The following is a 21316-nucleotide window of genomic DNA, read 5'->3' as shown; positions in this document are numbered from 1 at the left end:
CTGTGAAGAAGGCTGAGCACCGAAGAATTGATGCTTTTGAACTGTGGTGTTGGAGAAGACTCTTGAGAGTCCCTTGGAGTGCAAGGAGATCCAACCGGTCCATTCTGAAGGAGATCAGCCCTGGGATTTCTTTGGAAGGAATGATGCTAAAGCTAAAACTCCAATACTTTAGCCACCTCATGCAAAGAGTTGACTCATTGGGAGAGAGTCTGATGCTGGAAGGGATTGGGGGCAGGAGGAAAAGGGAATGACCGAGGATGAGATGGCTGGATGGCATCACCAACTCGATGGACATGAGTCTGAGTGAACTCCGGGAGTTGGTGATGGACAGGGAGGCCTGGCATGCTGCGATTCACGGGTTCGCAAAGAGTCAGACACGACTGAGCAGCTGAACTGAACTGAACTGAACTGAATGTGACCAGTTAATCCTTAGGGAGTTCCATCACTTAGCAGAAGAGAGAGAGAATGTGTCCATGCTTTCTTTAAGGATGAGACATACAGAGCAAATTAGAAACAGTCCTACTTTGTGCCCATCAGCTATGCACTATTATCTCTGTGCCTCTTTTTCTGAAAATTGGGCATACATTATAGAGTTGTTATAAGAAAAAAATTAGGATTATCAGCCTACTGCCAGGGTTCCTAGCATACAGTTGATGCTCAGTTTATATATCTACCTCCCTCCCCCTCTCTTCAAACATTTACAGTAACCAATTCAAGAACAAAAAGTTTTTGATTGCAAATGAGGCATCACTTGTCTGGCCTGCTTGCTGCATGGGCTCCCTTCATACACACTCTGCCCACTTCCCCTCCATTTCTTTGTCAGTATCTTACAAGAAATCTTTTGCTAAAATACACTCCCAATATATCAATAAAAGTACATAATTTTATTATTAACCTTAGTATTATGATTACTAACCCCAGAATCCTAAAGATTAGAATTTGTAAGAGCCCTCATTTTATATATTGGGAAACTGAGACAGAGAGAAGTTAAATAACTTGACCAAGTGTCACATAGAAAATAACCAGTGGAAGCTGGATACAAAGGGATTTGTATGCCTTCAAAATCCAAGTACTAAGCACTCACCTTACCTCTCCTATTCAATTTTTAGTTGCAAACATAACAAGGTATAAAGTGTTTCACTTGACATTAAGACGTCCTTGGTCTAGCTCATAGTACCTTTCTGGCCTTGTAGCCCATCTCCCTACACAGGTGAGAGGTATTCTTTCCAGGAACCTATCCCAGCCCCAGGACCCTTATGTGTGTGTGACACACCCAGACACTCTTCCTTTCACTCGCACTCTCTTTCTCTCCTCTCCCTGCCCCATTACTCTCATTCTCAGTTTATTGCTGTCACATCCAGTAAACTCTAAGTTCCCAGTGCTATTCCAGCTTTACGTCTTTGTCTTTAAATCTTACAAATACCTCCAGTCCTTAATATCTTTGGCACTTTGGCTAAGTTACTTCTCCATGACTCATTTTCCTTACTAAAACATAAATAATATCATTACTGCCATAGGGTGGATGGATGAGTGGTTAAGAAAATGCGCTTCCACTGCAGGAGGCACGAGTTCGATCCCTATTCAGGGAACTAAGGACCCACAGCAATGTGGTGCACTCAAAAAAAGATACATTTGGTCTAGCTTCCCTAATAGGGAGTACACACCATCATAGGGTGGTGTGAGGGAAATGAGATAAAAGGTGAAGGGTGGTTAGCGTGGCACCCAGTGGGTGTGGCTGGCTGTGACCACCGGTGCCTTTCCCCTGTACGTCTTCCCTTTGCTCTTGTCCTGTCTGCCTCCTTGAGCAAGTGCACCTGTGCTCCTTTGCTCACGGAGCCCATGCATTCCCCAGAGTCTAGAGTGGCCGTCTGCCAGTATCGAAAACAAACTGTCTTTCCCATTGTTGTTCTCTTTCTTCCTCACAGAAATTTTCTTTCCCCTTTTTCGGGGCTGTAGAGAGCACACTGCCCTGCTTGTGAGATTTTAGTTCCCCGTCCAGGATTAAACCTGTATCCATGGCACTAAAAGTCCAAGCCCTGACCACTGGACAGCCAGGGAATTACCCCTCCCAGAAACTGTAAGTGAAAAATCGTTTTCTCCCTCTTATACAGGGGGAGTGGAGGCTCCAAAAAAAAGTGAAACAACGTTTCCGAGATCTCACAGCTAGCCAAGCATAGAGTTTGCATGGCTCCAGCTAGTGTGTTCTTGTCTATGACTGGCCCTAGCCCTGTAATGAATTTTTTGCCACCTAGAACCTGTTGAAGAAGGGGACACTGTCTTGTGGTTAAACAGATATGATTTACTATGAAGTCCATGCTTTCTACCCCAGACATTCACTAAACACATCTCTGCCTTCTCTGGTGAGTCACATGGGCTGAATTCTCTCGCTTCACTAGAGTCTAAGATGCTTGAGGTTAGAGACCTTGCTTATTTTATTGTATCCTTATGCCTTATTCTCAGGATACATATGCTCACTCAATCCAAGTAAGGTGAACATATGGATGAGTATTTATAATGAATGTCTACATCCTCTAGTGGATTGAACTGAAGTCAAGTTGACAGCAAGAGAAATGGAAACAGGCATAAGTATTTCCAACAGCAAAGGTATACACACACACACACACACACACACACACACACACAACAACAGAGATTCCCCTCAATATAATCTCCCTCAGCTCTACATACCCTCCATTCCAGGACACACAGGATGTGCATATGTAACTGTAACTCTTCTACTATTTTTCAGTTTGTGAAGAAATATGGGAATGTTTTTAGCTTGGATTTTGGTACATTTCCTTCTATTCTTATAACTGGATTACCCTTAATTAAAGAAGCACTTGTCCACCAAGGCGAAAACTTTTCCAAACGTCCTGTAATGCCTCTCCAGGAGCGTATCTTTAACACTAAAGGTAAGTTCTTGCATTGGTTAGCGTGTGTTTGATATTCTTGTGGTCTGTGAAAGTATCTCCAACAATCCCAGGGACCAAGCTCCTCATAAGGAACCTGAGTGCCCGTGTTTCCCTGTTGAAGGCACCCCCTCAGGGCACCTGGCAGAGTCAGCTCTAATGTCACGGATTTGGGGGAAGTGACATCACCTGCATGAACTCACTCTGTATGCTTTGATAAATAAGTATCCTCATCACTCAGTGAATGTGATGTGTTGTTTAAGCAGAGAAAAGGCAATGCGTCCTCAGGCTCTCTTTCTGCTTTCCCGCTCAGATCTCTTCCCCTAGAAAACGGATGTGGATCAGCTTGTTCCTGTTGATTAAGTGATCCCTTCTTGCCTCCAGTTCCTTATGCTCTATTTTGAGGCTGTGCTCCAAAGGTATCTCAAGCCTTCTATCTATGTTAAAAGAGTTTGGCATGAGTACTTAGAATGGTCACTAAATAAACTTACTTTTTCAAAATTCTAAATGAAAAACTTTATACTTCTACAAAAATTTTATACTTCTACACCATTTTTTTTCAGGTATTTCTCAATCCCTCTTTGAAATACTTCACCCATTATTCTACATCCATTCACTCAATTATCTGCCATGAGAACTTAGGACTAGAGGCACCAGTGACAGAGTAGTGAGTAGAACAGAAAAAATTCTTGATTTTTGTGTAATTTACATGTTATTAAGAGAGTCAGTATCAAGTATGCTAAAATTTAATGCCTCGGTTTTATGAAGATAAGAGCAGGGTTCACTTAGTATGGGTATCAAATCTGGTCCTGAGACTCAGGAAAAGCTATTGTAAGTAAATAACAAGTAATAAAATGAAGAAGCAATCCATTAGGGGGAATAGAATATGAAAAGTTTCTAAGATGGGTAAATGGACAGTGAACTGAGGAATTGAAAGGTGTCCAGTGTGAGAAGAACAGGGTTTAAATGGAGATAATTAAATGAAGATGAAGATGCTAAGTTTGTCCAGAAATAGTTCATGTTTAAGGATATTGCTTTTTATCCTAATAACAATGCAGGCTTCTGAATGTTTAAGTAGTAAAAGGGATCAACATACTTACATGGTAAGTTTTAAAGACTTCTCTAAGCTTCAATGTCAAGAATGGAATAAAAGGAGCAAAAGACTACTGTAGAATTTTAAGTGAGAAGAGTTGGTAGCCTGAACTAGGGAAGTGGCAAGAAATGGTAGTCTAGTAGGTTACACTAGGAGAGTGACTGTGAAGACAAGTTGATTTAAGCTATTCAGGAGGCATATTCAATAGGACATGATGACCTAGATGGAAGGAGAATGAGGTAGACACCCAAATGGGTAGGTAAAGGAAAAAAGGAAGATGGGGAGGAGAACAAGGTGTTTATTGGCCTGGGTGGTGAGTTGTATGGAGCAAATCATTAACTCAGTCATGAATATGCTGAGTGTGAAGCCAAGAGAGTCAAGCAGAAAATTGGTTACATGTCTGCACAGATACAGACATTCACATCAGTAGATGTCATTTGAAATATTTGGAGTTGATAAGATTTAGTAGAAATGGAGGATAAGGATAAGGAGAGAAGAGGCTTTGACCCAAGCTTGAAAAGGTTCATCATTTCAAAATTTGATAGGAGATAAGTTAACCTAAGATATGATGATTTCTGTGAAGTCAGAGAATTAGCAGAAGAGTCTGGAGAGTGTGGTGTCCTGGGCACCACTGGAAAAGAGTGTTTCAAGAAAAAAGCATCTCGTGCTGTTGACACATCAACATGAGGCTGAAAAGGATCCTGGACTGAACAGCAGGGAGGGCCACTTCACTAAGGTGGTGGAAGTGAAAGGGAGATATTAGAAGGAGTGGAAGAGTGTATGGGAATGAAGAATTGAGAGGGTGGTGGTCTCACCTGTGTTATAAAATAAATGAAGTTCTCTGCACACCTCATGATGGATTTTTTATCCTTTGCCTGTGATTTTCTTTCTGCACACATTCACAATTCTTTGTTTTCTTGGGTGATTCATCTATTTTTTAAAGATATTTAAACTCTCTCCTTATGAGTTTTGGTTTTGTCTAGTCCATTAGTGCATACTTAGTATGTAGCATAACAAATACTTAAATATAGTATGTGACAGGTAATCAAAGCATGGGCATCAGTCAGGCAGGCTTGAAAATGAATGCCTGTTCTGCTGCTCCAACTCTGTGACCTTGCAGAGTGTACTTTTATCTCCTGTGCCTCAATTTTCTCATCAGCAAAATTGGGGTAGTGGTTTGGCAATAGTGATATATATAGAAGTATATCAGAGAGTGAATACTAAATGCCAGAATGCATTACAAATGCTAATGTGCACGGCATTGCAAGCAATCAGTAAATTCAATCCATTATATCAATTGGTTTGAAATTATTTCTCTGAATAGTTTCAAGCACCTTAAAGCCCTTTTTTCATCCTTTTGATACATCATGGGTCTTGTTGGCTTTTTTTCATAATGTTGGCTTTCTTTTCCCAGGCTTGATCATGTCCAGTGGCCAGTTATGGAAGGAACAAAGAAGGTTTGCCCTGACAACTCTTAGGAACTTTGGTTTAGGAAAGAAGAGCTTAGAGGAACGCATTCAGGAGGAGGCCTCCTACCTCATCCAGATGATAAGAGAGGAGAATGGTGAGCATGTCATAGGACAGGTGCAGGGACTGTGGCTTATACGTTCACTAATGTTCATCAGTGCCTACCTGCCTTTCCTGAGCCCAGAGTTGTGTAGGGTGCTGAGGGGATAACAGGGAACAGCTAACCGTGACCTGTCCTCATGGGGCTCATGAATTAAGACAAAGATGGGTAGTAAACATATTGGTTTTAAATCCTGGTCATCAGTTTGACTTCCCATGCATTGTCTAAGTACTGGCCCAGTGTCAGACCCTGGGGTCACAGTCTCAGAGGTGGTTCTATAGTCGATGTGTCATATGTCACACAGAGCAGCATCTCTGTAAAATAGAAGCAATCCAATATGAAGGCTCCATCTCTTCTTCTTCCTCCAGGAAAGCCTTTCGACCCTCACTTCATAATCAACAATGCCGTTTCCAATATTATTTGCTCCATCACCTTTGGGGAGCGGTTTGACTACCAGGATAGTCAGTTCCGGGAGCTGCTGAGGCTGCTGGATGAGGTCTTAAATCTGCATACGTCACTGTGCTGCCAGGTGAGGCAGTTGTCACTTCCTATCTTGCATAAAAATATTATGTTGATGTTTGTCACAGATTAGATGGGGTCTTCCTTTCCTTTGTAGTTAAAAGATAACCTTTTTAAATTGACTTCAGCACAAACTTGTTTGAAATCCATCTGTTGACTTTAATGTTTTTTATAATATTGTCAAATATTTATTATTGATAAATAACATTACTAACATTTGTATAAAGTACAGTACTTTACATGACATACAGGTATACACTACATTCTTTTCCTTAAAAAACAGAATACTGCCATCACTTTTGAGTCCCTTCTGCCCATGTCCCTCCCTAGTCCCACACGTCTGTGATCCTCAGATGTATGCTTCTGTGCCTGGCTCTAACTCAGCTCATTGTTTTGAAATTTATTTATTGGGTCTTCTAATTTGCTCTGTGTAGTTTTCCTCTGCATGCAGGTGCCACTGATTGTTATTCTCCTGAATAATGCTTGCAGATTTATTGAACATATGAGGGATTTCTAATTTGAGGATGTTATGAATAAAGCTGCCATGAACATTCCTGTTTTATTGTTCATGTGGACTGCTGCTGCTGCTGCTAAGTCGCTTCAGTCGTGTCCAGCTCTGTGCGACCCCATAGATGGCAGCCTACCAGGCTCCACCGTCCCTGGGATTCTCCGGGCAAGAACCCTGGAATGGGTTGCCATTTCCTTCTCCAGTGCATGAAAGTGAAAAGTGAAAGTGAAGTCGCTCAGTCATGTCCGACTCTTAGCGACTCCATGGACTGCAGCCTACCAGGCTCCTCTGTCCATGGGATTTTCCAGGCAAGAGTACTAGAGTGGTGTGCCATTGCCTTCTCCGGTTCATGTGGACACATCCACTCATTTCTCTTGCATATGCACCTGTATGTAAAAAACCCTTAATGGTTTCCACCTGTTGGTCTATTTCCATGCCCATCCACACTTGTTCCTACCAGTTTTCTAAATGTCTAGGATATGGATTTAAGGGATTCAACCCTCACCCTGTCCTTGGTAGTCCCTGCCGTCTCCTTTTGCCCTGCTAGGGTTGTAAGTCTGTCAAAAGCTCTGCTCATCTGCTTGGCCTCTCAGCCCCTTTTGTGTATCTGGAAGGCACTGTTAGGGGAAAATCAGCCCTAAGTGTTGGGGTAAACCCTTGTATATGTAAAGGAGGATTTACTTGTAATCATTTTTTAAAAGTAACATTGCCTGGAGATTTATGAACCTCACCTAACCTGATAAAGCAGTTAGCATGAATCCTGGCACAGAAAATGGACATAATGAATGTGAGCTACTATGATTATTATTGTCAGTATTATTTTTGAACAACATTTCTTATTGTCACTTCTAATCATGGTAACCCCTCCATTCAGTAATTCCATTTTCTTCCTTCCCATTAAGACAGAACTTAGGAAGTCTGGGACCTCAGTGAGCATGTGTTGACTATTCCCAGGGAAAAGAAATTCCTGAGAAGGTTGGATGAGGCAGTGAGGCAGGGGGTAATAAACATTTTTTAGAGACCCAAAATAGCTCAGGCAGTATGACTGACAATTCCATATACTTTATTTCAATTTTTACAACAACCCTTTAAAGATGAAATGGAGCATCCTAATGTGTGCAAGTAGATATGGGAATGCTTAAGCATATTCACATAGTGATCCACTGGCTGTGTGTTAAGTGTGGAATAGATCTCATGTGATTGAATAAGGAAAATAACTCTGGTGCCCCAATGGCAGCGGATTATACTAAGCCCAGACAAATTACATCATCATCTTCATTATTGTCATTATTATTATTCCTGAAGCCTTATATCTAGAAAGCAGTGGAGCTAATATTCAAAGGCATGTATGTTTCATTTTAAGTCTAGGCAATTTTCCATTATGTTGGGCTATCTGTTTTCCACCAGATATTTTTAGGGAAAATATGTCCAAAATACACTTAATTTTATTAAAAATATCTTATCCGCATGAAGAATACATCATAATGGTAAGTTAGATAAACACATATCTATGTTTAACATAACTAACTAGCTGGCTAGAAAGAGGTGTTTCATGCACAAAGATATATACACACATATTAGAGGAAAATGTCATGAAAAAATATAAAATAAGGGAATGGGAAGAGATTCTAGAAGTACTGCATTATAGGATTATCAGGTAAGATATCTCCAAGCAAGAGCCAACCTGAATGAAACAAAGGCTAGAATTATACAAATTCCAGAGGAAGACCAATCTTCATTGAAGGAATAGTGAATGGAAAAACTAAACGTTGTCATTCTTGACGTTGTCACAGAGACCAACGGAGCTGGACTAGAAAGACCAAGAGAGAGTAAGATGGCAGCGAGTGATAGCAGAAGAGGGGACAGGAGTGGAAGAGGCCAGCTCATGTGGAGCTCCAGGCCAGGAGAATGATGTAGAATTTCTCTAAATGTCATGGAAAGTCATTGGAGGATTGAAAGATAAATAGTGAAATGATCTGATTAAACTGTTAAATGATCTCTCTGGCAGCTCAGTGGAAAATAGACTGGGAAAGGGGTTGAGGACAGAATCAGGGAAATTTTTGGGAGGCCTTAAAGCACCTAGGTAAGAAATATTGGGGCTTTGTCCTAGAATGACAAACACATGGAGTACTGAGAAGTGGTCTGAAAATGGTTCTATTTTGGATGGAGTGCTGAAATGCTTTGCCAGAGGGGAAAGAAGAGGGGTGTGACAGAGAAGATGAGACAAGGGTGATTCCAAGGGTTAATGTAAGCAAAGAAAATACATATAGAGATACAATGGTTTCCTCATCTTCAAAAGTAGAAAACAGGCACCTCCTTGTCTCCCTGACTGTTTTGTTTTCTCCATCAGCTCTACAATGTCTTTCCAAGGATAATGAATTTCGTTCCGGGTCCCCACCAAACCCTCTTTAGTAATTTGGAGAAACTGAAAATGTTTGTTGCCGAAATGATTGAAAACCACAAGAGAGACTGGAATCCTGCTGAAGCAAGAGACTTCATTTATGCTTATCTCCAGGAAATAGAAAAGGTGAAGGAACCTGAGTGTTTTCCTGAGTAGTGTTCTTAAAGAGCAAATGAGGTGATTCTAATATCTTATCGCTGCTGTAAGAGATCACTATTTTAAACTTGGTGGCTTAAAACAACCAACATTTATCAACTCAAGGTTGGGGCAGGCTGGCTCTTTTGAGGCTCTAGGGCAGAATCCATTGATGGGCTTTTCCAGCATCTAGAGGCTGTCTATACCCCTGAATTCACGCCCCTTTCCTCTGTCTTCAAAGCCATTGATGTAATGTCTTCCTTTCCACTGTCCTTGCGTCTTCTCTTAATTTGCTCCTTGTCTCCTCTTATTGGAGAAGGCAATGGCACCTCACTCCAGTCCTCTTGCCTGGAAAATCCCATGGACGGAGGAGCCTGGTAGGCAGAGGTCCATGGGGTTGCTAAGAGTTGGACACTTCTAAACGACTTTACTTTCACTTTTCACTTTCATGCATTGGTGAAGGAAATGGCAACCCACTCCAGAGTTCTTGCCTGGAGAATCACAGGGACGGGGGAGCCTGGTGGGCTGCCGTCTCTGGGGTTGTACAGAGTTGGACACGACTGAAGCAACTTAGCAGCAGTCTCCTCTTATACTCTTCTGATTACAATGGGCACGCTGCTGCTGCTGCTGCTAAGTCGCTTCAGTCGTGTCCGACTCTGTGCAACCCTAGAGACGGCAGCCCACCAGGCTCTGCCATCCCTGGGATTCTCCAGGCAAGAACACTGGAGTGGGTTGCCATTTCCTTCTCCAATGTGTGAAAGTGAAAAGTGAAAGGGAAGTCACTCAGTCATGTCCAACTCTTAGCGACCCCATGGACTGCAGCCCACCAGACTTCTCCATCCATGGTATTTTCCAGGCAAGAGTACTGGAGTGGGGTGCCATTGCCTTCTCCGAATGGGCACGCTAGGATAATCCATATCAAGATCCTTAATTTCATGATATCTACAAAGTTCCATCTGTCAAAAAAAATTTACCCGTTCCAGAGATTAGGACATGGACATTTTTGTGGGTCATTATTCAGCCTAGCACAAGGTTGGAAAAATAGAGACACTATTTCAGAGTTTAGGAATATCATTAGCTCAGAATTGATGATACATTTGAAATAAAGATACTGGTTTAAGAGTATTCAGCTTGAGATCTTTGGAAAGCCCACATATACTGCCTTTTGATAGTCTATTTCTGTCCTCTACCCATATCTGAAAGACCTGTACACAATAGGGAAAAGAAGAATTGTTTCATTATTACTTGTACCAATGTCCAGTCCCCTACCCCTTCCCCAGTTCCCCAGCGCAGAGTATAAGTGAAGCTGAGTCAGATGTCAAAGGTTAGTCTCAAGTGGAGGACTTTTGCCTTCCTCTCTCCTTCCTATTTCATGTACTTTAAAATGTTGTCCGTGAGATGCAGGGAAAAAGCCAAATTGGATATAGGTCCTTTAACATATTAAGCCCTGTGGTTAACACTCATCACTGCATCAGTGTCATCATTTTTGACTCATTTTCAACTTGTAGAGTTGAAAGAATGGTGAATTTTTTTTTCTGTCTCCTCTCTTATTTCACCTTATTGTTATACCATTAATAGAAGTATTGATTCCTCCTGAGAGGAGGAGACTTCACGTGTTATAAGGTGTGCAGGCACATAGAGGAACACTGACACATTGAAGCTCCTGTAGGAAAGTGGTGAAGACGCTGGAGTGCCATGAGGAATGATTGTTGGAATCAGGGAAGGTTAACCTAAGGAGGATGTTGATGGGGATTATGAGAATTGTACTTTAGAGAAATTAATTTTATTCTTTTTGGTATCAATGCAAACATTTGTTGAGGATTTCTTACATGACCTTTCCATCTCACATAGTTCATAATGCCAAGTGAGGAGTGAATACTGAACACAGAGTGTTTGAGAGGTTTAGTAACTTGGTCAAGTTGTACATATAGTGAAAGGTGTGGCTAATATTGGAACGCAAATATTATTATATTTCCAATATAATAATAGATTCTCCCAAAATATGGAAGTAAAAAGATTCTCTCAATTTTCATCCTTCCAAGGTGACAAAAGCTCCCAGCACTTGGTGCAGGAGTATGCTAATGATACTGCAATAATAAGCCTCTGCCTGCTGAGATGGTCAAAGGAAAAGTCATTTCTCCTGGGGGAATCTCTCCTCCCATGTTCTCACTAGGATGAAGCCTCCCATGTTGTGGCAACTAAGAACCATCTGGATAAACCAATAATCACTGTATTTTCTAGCATAAGGGAGGTGATGCTTCAAGTTTCTGTGAAGAAAACCTCATCTACAGCACCTTGGACCTCTTCCTTGCTGGAACAGAGACAACTTCAACCAGCCTGCGCTGGGGGCTGCTCTACATGGCCCTTAACCCCGAAATCCAAGGTGAGCTCATTAGTGGATGGGCTGGGCCAGGCCAGTATGCTTCCATAAATTAGTTCATCAATGTCTCAATATTCCTAAAGGGAATGTTGGTTCACCCTCACTAATAAGAGGAACCTGAGGCTCCCACAGCTTTAGGAACTTGCAGCAGGAATGTTGTTTAGCAAGAGTTTTCCACCTGATTTGTCTCACACCAGGACCCACTTCCCACTTTCATACCTCCCTGAGAAGCTAGTCTGGAGAGCCTAAGATAGCCATTTTGATGCTGGTTATTTCATTCCTTAACTTAACCAGGCTCAAGGAGAGTTATGGAAAAACAGAATAATAGAACCACCTCTGCTTTTTTCAGAAAAAGTCCAAGCTGAGATTGACAGGGTGCTTGGCCAATCACAACAGCCAAGCGTGGCCGCTCGAGAGTCCATGCCCTACACCAACGCTGTCATCCATGAGGTGCTGCGAATGGGGAACATTATCCCTCTGAACGTGCCCCGGGAGGTGGCAGTGGACACCACCCTGGCTGGTTACCACCTGCCCAAGGTAATTAGAGGCTCACACCAATAACCTTAGATCTCCAAGCTCATATTTGTAAATGATGGAAATCTCAATGGCAAATGCGATGTGTTTTCTTGTCTTAGGGAAACACTTAATTGGACAGGGAGATATATTACCACTGATGTAATTCTAGATATTTTTCTTTACATGGGGTCTTTAGAATATTAGTTCAAATAAATGTTAATAGTTGTTCTAGAGGAGAAGGGGGATTCCTACGTCAAACATGTTCAGACAAAGCCTGGCTTTTCTCTGCTATGAGATTTCTCATTCTTTTTACTGCCTGACGTGCATTGTTAATTCTTGTGGGGAAACAGCAGGCAGCAATTCTCAGTCAGACTTTGCCATGAGGTCCTTTTCTTTGCCATGGGAGAGCTTTTCACAGGATAGGGACCTGCCAGACTTATTTTGGAAAATTCTGTTTCAAAATCCTGGGGGTTTAGAATGTTGAAATATGAGAGACAGTTGAGACCTCCTGGGCCAACATCACATTAAACTGGTGTTTCTAACATAATATCCCCACAGGTATCGCTTCCAGCCTTGACTTACAGTCCCTTGATGGGCCTACCTCACAAGGGGATCGATCCAAGCCTGTGCACATTGAATATCACAGGAGTGAAAGAACCAATGGTTTTTAAGCAGTGATCATGTACTATGGACTATATAGGTTCTTTCAACTTAGTCAGTCCTCAGAATAATTCTACCTTCTTTTTTTTTTTTTTACAAATTTATAATGAAGGTTCAGAGCTGACTGATCTCGCATAAAATCTCTGGTGTACAAAGTGACAAGAGTGGGGTTAAAGAAATAGATGTGTTCTGGGCCCCAGGCTCATCTTTTTTGTGCTATACCATGTTTTCTCCACAGGACTTGCTTTACTTTAAAAGAAGCTCCTTAAATTGTTCTCGGTAGGACCCTGTTAAGTTCCCTGTCCTCACAAAGGCAGTTCTGCGCTCTGCCAATCACTCTTAGGATCTCAGCAATCAGCTCTCCTGTCCCTACTAGTGCCTTCTCTGCACACTGCACATTCACAGTTTTGCTTTCTCGACACCTTAGTCCATTTCCATGGATCCATTTCAGTTTGTCTGAGTCCCTCTTTGTGTGTCGAACCTGGTGTTGATTTCAAGATAAAACCAGAAGAGCCTATGCTTTGGGCTCGCCTTGGTCATGGTCCCTGCAGCTCTTGGAGAAGCAGCTATTCCTGCAGTGATTTCATTTACTATTTTCTTGTTGATTGACCATCTTATGGATGAATTCTGAGGTCTAGATGATATTACAGGTGATCTTCACATATTCACAGCAATTCACTTAGCTCCAGAGAACCATCCTAGCTCAAGAGATTGGTTTTGTAAGATTTTTTTAAGTACTGTTCTGCAAGACCCTTACCCACTGGGTGGGCAACTTGCAAACTGGAAAACAACTATACTATAGAAGTTCTGCCACAGGAGCAAAAGTCCTGAGCCCCAAGGCAATCTTCCCAGCCTGAGGGTCTGGCATCAGGAGGAGGAGCCCCCAAGAATCTGGCTTTGAATGTCAGTAGCCTTTTATTGCAGGAATTCCACTGGACTAAAGGAAGCATCAACTCCACTCTTGGGTCATGTGCATACTGAGACCCATGGAAAAATAGCAGTGACCTCATAAGAGTCTGGACCAGACCTACCTACTAATATTGGAAGGTCTCCTGCAGAGGCAGGGGGCAGCTGGGGCTCACGGCAGGGACAAAGACCCTGGCACTGGCAGCTCTAGTGAGTAGTCACTGGCATGAAGATGCCCAGAGGCCACCATGCAAAAAGGTATGGGAAGCAGTGGTATGACTAAGAAACTGAAAAAGGCTTGATATAGTGGGAGTGCAGGCAGAAGGACCATGACTCAGACAGAGGGCTGGTGATAGGTCCTTAATCTGAGTGATGAGAACTATTTGGAGGGTTTTTATCAAGTTCCAGGAGTGTTGGGTGGCTAGGAGGGACATAACTAAATCATCTCAAGAGCTAACTCTGCTTTCCGTGTGTGAAGCACTTTGAAGGGGGAAGAGGATATAGAGTTATAGTTAGGCCTACTGTAGGAGTGTGGACAACCAAGGTAGTATCTTGGACCAGACAGTGGGGGAAAATAACATGGAGGTGATAGAATCAAGAGGAATTTCAAGGAAAATTGACCAGGCTGGAAAAGGATGGAATGAAGGCAGAATGAAGTAAAGGTGGGGGGCCATTAAGGAGGACTCTTGGGTTTCTTGCTGCAAGCTGGAAAGAATAGTGGTTCTTTCCACTAGGTGACCTGATTGTATTATTAAACCTTCTCTGGAATGTGTGAGATAATGGAGGGAAGAGAATGGGAGAAACAGATGAATGAGACATTTTTCATGTTGGGGAGGCTGCCGTATTTACCACTTCACTGAGCAACGGGGTTGATTTTGGTCCAGAACTGCCTGCCCACTGTCACATTATTCTCTCATCGATGCACACACCTTCCCATTCTGCACTAAGAGTAGTCACATTTTGCTGATAAAATTCCCAGCAGACAATTCCAGTCCATCATTGTAAGCTGTCCCATGGCAAAGAGCAGGGTCCTAGGGGTTGAGCTCAGCAGGTACAGGGTTGGGGAGGCTGAAGAAGTTCGATCAGCCTTGATGTGGGAGCCTGGGGGACTGCTGCCCCTCGGCACACATCTGCTGTGTGTGTCATGTCTTGCATGAGCCTCCTGCTTTCTCCAGGGAACCATGGTTGTGACCAACCTGACTGCACTGCACAGGGACCCTGCAGAGTGGGCCACCCCTGACACCTTCAATCCAGAGCATTTCTTGGAAAATGGACAGTTTAAGAAAAGGGAATCCTTTCTGCCTTTTTCAATAGGTGAGTATCTGGAAATAGGAGTGTGGGAACCCAGAGTCCCTCTCTCAGCCCTTCTGATGCTCTCTCAGCCCTGCTCTTCCTATGATGCTTTGCTTTAGTTGGCATGTCTCTAGATAGCCCTGCCTAGCATGACTCACTCTTGCTGTGGGTGCATTGCAGGTTTCCGTGGGCTGAGCATCACCAGGATTCACTCTCTTATATCCTAAGCCCTGGCTTGACTCTGATGGAGATTTCAGCTTTAAATTGTTCAGTCCCTAGGAACTTTGGGGAGAGGAACTTAGCCTCTGCCTGTTACCCACAGAAGAAGGTTGGGCACTTGCCATCTTTATAGAACTTAAAGTATTCCGAGATCTTTTTAGTGCTTCCCATTCACAAAAACATAAAGCTAATTGCTAAGAAGGGGTAGGAGAGGTTCCAGTAAAGGGACTGTTTTCTTATCATTATGGGCATTACAAGTGACTCTAGGTGCCATGGCTTAAGTAGATGAGATTCTATCTATAATATGTTCTTCCTGAAGAGGTCCTTTTACTTTTTTAAATGAGATGGTTTGATAGCATCAATGCTATGGACATGAGTTTGAGCAAACTCTGAGATGTGGTGAAGTACAGGGAAGTCTGTGTAGTGCGGTACATGGGGTCGCAAAGAGTCAGACACAACTTAGTGACTAAATAACAGCATCCTTTACACATCTAGTTAATACATTTACATGGTGTATAACTTGAAATATATGAAAGAGAATGCAGAGAAAACTCTCTCTCATGTTTCCCAGCCAGCCAGTTCCAAAGTGGTGTTTTACTCATAACTTTGTGAAATGAGGAAGGAAAAGTCTTTTATTTACCAGGTAATGAGTTAAGTATGTTGCTGAGATCATTTTAAATAATTTCCCAAATCCTTAATTCTATAAATGTTTTCTAAGCACCTATTATGTGTCAATTATGCAGCCCTGAGAATATGACAATGATTAGGTAGGAAAAAAACCAGTGCAACTTTTAAGGACCATGTGTTCTACCTTAAAATTACAAGGTCCAAATTCTAGTCACCACACTGGGGATAAGGGAGGAAACTGCAGCTCAACAGGGTCAACTGTGGTATCTATAGTCATAAAGCTCACAGAGCAGAGACTGAACTCAGTGTTCACCAGGTTTATCAAATAAAGCCTATGCACTTCCTAGAAACGTCTCCCAAGAAAGTAACTAAATGCTACAGTGAGTGAATGCTCTGAATTTCGCAACAATTTTCTTATCATTAAGTTAAATTAAATAGACATTGACTTTCTGTGACAGTATAATCTTATTGATCATGCCACAAAGGCACAGAAAGGGAGGGACTGGAAATTGACCCCATGTAGGCATGATACAGAGCCCAGGCTTTTCTGCTATAGGACACTGTCCTGCATGTATCTGGACTGATTCCAATTAGATCTTCTTTCTCTGGTTCTCTGCCACCTTTGCTCACTTGCACAAGTCACTTTTTAATATGAAAGCAGACATGAGAATGTTGGAAAACCTTCCAGATTTCTTGTCTGCCTTGGTGCATGCTAAGTCGCTTCAGTCATGTCTGACTCTTTGCAACCTTATGGGCTATAGCCTGCCAGGCTCCTCTGTCCATGGGAATCTCCAGACAAGAATACTGGATGCATTGCCATGCCTTCCTCCAGGGAATCTTCCCAGCCCACGGTTTGAACCCATATCTTCTAAGTCTACTGCATTAGCAGGTGGATTCTTACCACTAGCACCACCTGGGAAGCGTAGACTTCTTGCCAACAAGAGCTTTGTGTTTCTTATTATAGTGCAGAGTTTCAGCTGTTTTATCTTAAGTGTTATAATTTTTATTGCTTCACTGTATTTTTTGTTATTTAGAGTTGAAACACATCCTTCCTACTACAGATTTCATTTGCAAGCAAATTATTTTATTTTATACTTACAGCAACCCAATTATTAACAGTTAGGAAAACGATTAGTATCTCCTTTCTCAGTGAAAGGAAATTAGGATTAAGAGAAAGTTATTTCTCATCCAAGGTCATGTGCCCAAGGAATTGGCATAAAAGGGCTGAAGACTCAAGTTTCTGGTTTCTTTTAAATTTTTGTTGAAGTATAGTTGATTTACAATATTGTATTAGTCTCAGGTGTACAGCAAAGTGATTTAGCTATGTTCTTAGTTGCTCAATCATGTCCAACTCTTTGTGACCCCATGGACTACAGCCCACCAGGCTCCTCTGTCCATGGGGATTCTCCAGGCACGAATACGAGAGTGGATTGCCATGCTCTCCCTCTGCCAGGGGGTCTTCCCAAACCCACGGATCAAACCCAGGTCTCCAACTTTGCAGGCAGATTCTCTACCGACTGAACCACCAGGGGAGCCCAAGAATACTGGAGTGGGTAGCCTATCCCTTCTCCAGGGGATCTTTGTAATCCAAGGATCAAACTAGGGTCTCCTGCATTGCAGACGGATTCTTTACCAGCTGAGCTACTGGCTCACATGGTAAAGATTTAGTTATAGATACATATATATCTTTTTCTTTCTAGGTTTCCACCTTACTGGTTATTACAAAATATTGCGTATAGTTCCCTATGCTATACAGTAGGTCCTTGTTGGTTATATATATAGTTCTAATCTAGTGTTCTCCCTAACACACTTAGAATTTTCCTACTTAAAGGCCCTTCCATTTTAAGATTCACTAAATTCATATCATATGTATCAATTGTTACATTGCTGCATCACAAAGGTGTCAAAGTCAATGACTTAGAACAATAAGTGTATGTTATTGCTCACAAGGCTACAGTTGAACTGAGAGCTCCACTGTTCTTAGCTGGCCTCTCTTGCCCATTAGGGAGGTCAGCTGGCTGAAGGCTGATCTAGGATGACATCAGCTGGGACAATAGGGCTCTTTTCCAAGTTTCCTCCTCCAGCAAGCTAGCCCATCTAGCTTGTGTGCATGTAGAAGACAAGACCCCAGAAGGGAAGAAAGCACACAGTGCCTCCCAAAGGCCAGGCTGGGAACTGGCGACCATCACTCCCACTGCATTCTGGTGCCCAAGCAGGCCATACTGTGAGCCCCAGTTCAAGGGAAAGGGCAAATAGCACGATTTTTATGGGAAGGGCTATGGAATCACATTGCAAATGATGGGGGTTTGGGGAGAGGGGGGAAACTGGAGCCAGTATTGCAGTCAGGTGATCTCACTATCTTTCTGCCCAAGAAGAGTGATTCAGACCAAGCTAGCAATTTGGGGATCCCCTCAGCTGTGACTAAACGAGGACTAGCGAAGCAGAAATGGAAATAGAAACCGGAAAATCCACTGACTTAAAGTGTCAGCACTGCCGTCAGGTTTATTCCCACCAGACTCCCGTTTTTAGGGCTCAGTTGCTTTGCCTCATACCTGATCCAGCACTTTATAAAGAAAGTTTCCCTGAAGGAACAGGGTGTGAAAAAACACCCTCCCTTCTCTTGGAAAGAAGGTCAGGTGTGGAATTAGGAGACATGCACAGCTGGGGAGATTACAAAGGTGTTATGCAAACATATATTTTCTTTTCTTCATTTAAGTTTTCCCTTTCGATCCAACAAAGCAGCAGATATCTTCATGAAAGGCAAGAGTCTGAGTCCTCAATTTCCAGAAATATCACTGAATCATGGAGATAAGATTAGGAAGATCTTCTCTCAAAAACCCTAGGTCAATGCTCTCACTTCTAGTGACTGATCTGGTTAGTCAGTGATGGTGAGTTAGTACATGCACCAAGAAGAAAGTCTGTGTTTCCCATAATGCAGGATGAAGCCTTGAAATAAGGTAGCACTCCTTTTCATGACTTATAAATCACACTCAAATCTCCTTTTTACTGGTATCCTTGATCAGCCATATATAGTACTTAGGAGAACAATTACTTCACAGGTTTGACAAGTGAAAATTGTATATGGTGATGAAAATAAGCAATTTACTCAGAGCCCAGAGCTGGTTACTGATGGAACCAGTAATGTAATCCTGGATCCTGACTCTAAGGGTGCAGTTTTATCCCAAAATATGGATTTTTCTAGGAGAATTTTGGGTATTTATAATATGGCTGATCTGGTGCCATCTAAAACAAATTTTTCATTTCCTGCAATTTAAGCCAATTTCTTTTTTTTTTTTCAATTCAGTTCAGTTCAGTTCAGTCCCTCAGTTGTGTCTGAAATTTGTGACCCCATGGACTGCAGCACAGCAGGCCCCCCTGTCCATCACCAACTCCGGGAGTTTACTCAAACTCATGTCCCTTAAGTCAGTGATGCCATCCAACCATCTCATCTTCTGTTGTCCCCTCTCCTCCCACCTTCAAACTTTCCCAGCATCAGGGTCTTTTCAAATGAGTCAGTTCTTTGCATCAGGTGGCCAAAGTATTAGAGTTCCAGCTTCATCATCAGTCCTTCCAATGAATATTCAGGACTGATTTCCTTTAGGATGGACTGGTTGGATCTCCTTGCAGTCCAAGGGACTCTCAAGTTCAAAAGCATCAATACTTCAGTGCTCAGCTTTCTTTATAGTCCAAGTCTCACATCCATACATGACTATTGGAAAAACCATAGCTTTGACTAGATAGACCTTTGTTGGCAAAGTAATGCTTCTGCTTTTTAATATGCTGTCTAGGTTGGTCATAACTTTTCTTCCAAGGAGCAAGCATCTTTTAATTTCATGGCTACAGTCACCATCTGCAGTGATTTTGGAGCCCCCCAAAATAAAGTCTGTCACTGTTTCCACTGTTTACCCATCTATTTGCCATTAAGTAATGGGACTGGATGTCATGATCTTAGTTTTCTGAATGTTGAGTTTTAACCCAACTTTTTCATTCTCCTCTTTCACTTTCATCAAGAGGCTCTTTAGTTCTTCTTCGCTTTCTGCCAGAAGGGTGGTGTCATCTGCATATCTGAGGTTATTGATATTTCTCCCAGCAATCTTGATTCCAGCTTGTGCTTCATCCAGCCCAGCGTTTCTCATGATGTACTCTGCATATAAATTAAATAAGCAGGGTGACAATATACAGCCTTGATGTACTCCTTTCCCTATGTGGAACCAGTCTGTTGTTCCATGTCTAGCTGCATGTCCAGATCATGTCTGTTTCTTCTTGATCTGCATACAAATTTCTCAGGAGGCAGGTCAGGTGGTCTGGAATTCCCATCTCTTGAAGAACTTTCCAGTTTGTTGTGATCCACACAGCCGAAGGCTTTGGCATAGTCAATAAAGCAAAAGTAGATGTTTTTCTGGAACTCTTGCTTTTTTGATGATCCAGTAGATGTTGGGAATTTGATCTCTGGTTCCTCGGCCTTTTCTAAAACCAGCTTGAATATCTGGAAGTTCACAGTTCACGTACTGTTGAAGCTGGGCTTGGACAATTTTGAGCACTACTTTACTAGCGTGTGAGATGAGTGCAATTGTGCAGTAGCTTGAGCATTCTTTGGCATTGCCTTTCTATGGGATTGGAATGGAAACTGACCTTTTCCAGTCCTATGGCCACTGCTGAGTTTTCCAAATTTGCTGACATATTGAGTGCAGAATTTTCACAGCATCATCTTTTAGGATTTGAAAGAGCTCAACAGGAATTCCATCACCTCCACTAGCTTTGTTCATAGTGATGCTTCCTAAGGCATACTTGACTTTGCATTGCAGGATGTCTGGCTCTAGGTGTGTGATCACACCATCGCAGTTATCTGGGTTGTGAAGATCTTTTTTGTACAGTTCTTCTGTGTATTCTTGCCACCTCTTCTTAATATCTTCTGCTTCTGTTAGGTCCATATCATTTCTGTCCTTTATTGTGCCCATCTTTGCATGAAAAGTTCCTGTGGTATCTCTAATTTTCTTGAAGAGACCTCTAGTCTTTCCCATTCTATTGTTTTCCTCTATTTCTTTGTATTGATCACTGAGGATGGCTTTCTTATCTTTCCTTGCTACTCTTTGGAACTCTGCATTCAAATGGGTATATCTTTCCTTTTCTCCTTTGCCTTTTGCTTCCCCTCTTTTCACAGCTATTTGTAAGGCCTCCTCAGACAACCATTTTGTCTTTTTGCATTTCTTTTTCTTGAGGATGGTCTTGATCCCTGCCTTCTGTATAATGTCATAAACCTCCATCTATAGTTCTTCAGGCACTCTATCAGATATAATACCTTAAATCTATTTGTCACTTGCACTGTATAATCTTAAGGGATTTGATTTAGGTCATACCTGAATGGTCAAGTGGTTTTCCCTACTTTCTTCAAGTTCAGTCGGAGTTTGGCAATAAGGAGCTCATGATCTGAGCCACAGTCAGCTCCTGTTCTTGTTTTTGCTGACTGTATAGAGCTTCTCTATCTTTAGCTGCAAAGAATATAATCAATATGATTCTGGTGTTGACCATCTGGTGATGTCCATGTATAGAGTCTTCTCTTGTGTTGTTGGAAGAGGGTGTTTG

The 21316-nt window shown here is 42.2% G+C and overlaps 1 protein-coding gene across 2 annotated transcripts in view; it reads left to right on the top strand.

Annotated features, from left to right (window-relative positions):
• Positions 1-21316, top strand: part of LOC105002577 (cytochrome P450 2J2-like) — a 29346-nt gene that overhangs the window by 4932 nt on the left and 3098 nt on the right. For both annotated transcript variants that reach the window (XM_010859276.1, XM_010859284.1), the window contains exons 2-8: positions 2750-2912; positions 5417-5566; positions 5938-6098; positions 8947-9123; positions 11374-11515; positions 11862-12049; positions 14770-14908. In XM_010859276.1, the coding sequence (XP_010857578.1) occupies positions 2750-2912; positions 5417-5566; positions 5938-6098; positions 8947-9123; positions 11374-11515; positions 11862-12049; positions 14770-14908 (1120 nt within the window). The remainder of the gene's footprint in view (positions 1-2749; positions 2913-5416; positions 5567-5937; positions 6099-8946; positions 9124-11373; positions 11516-11861; positions 12050-14769; positions 14909-21316) is intronic.

This window comes from Bison bison, unplaced genomic scaffold (genome assembly GCF_000754665.1).
Source record: "Bison bison bison isolate TAMUID 2011002044 unplaced genomic scaffold, Bison_UMD1.0 scf7180017856337, whole genome shotgun sequence".
NCBI classification, from domain to species: Eukaryota; Metazoa; Chordata; class Mammalia; order Artiodactyla; family Bovidae; genus Bison; species Bison bison.
The sequence above is the reverse complement of the archived record's forward strand: the minus strand, read 5'-3'. Positions and strand labels throughout refer to the sequence as shown.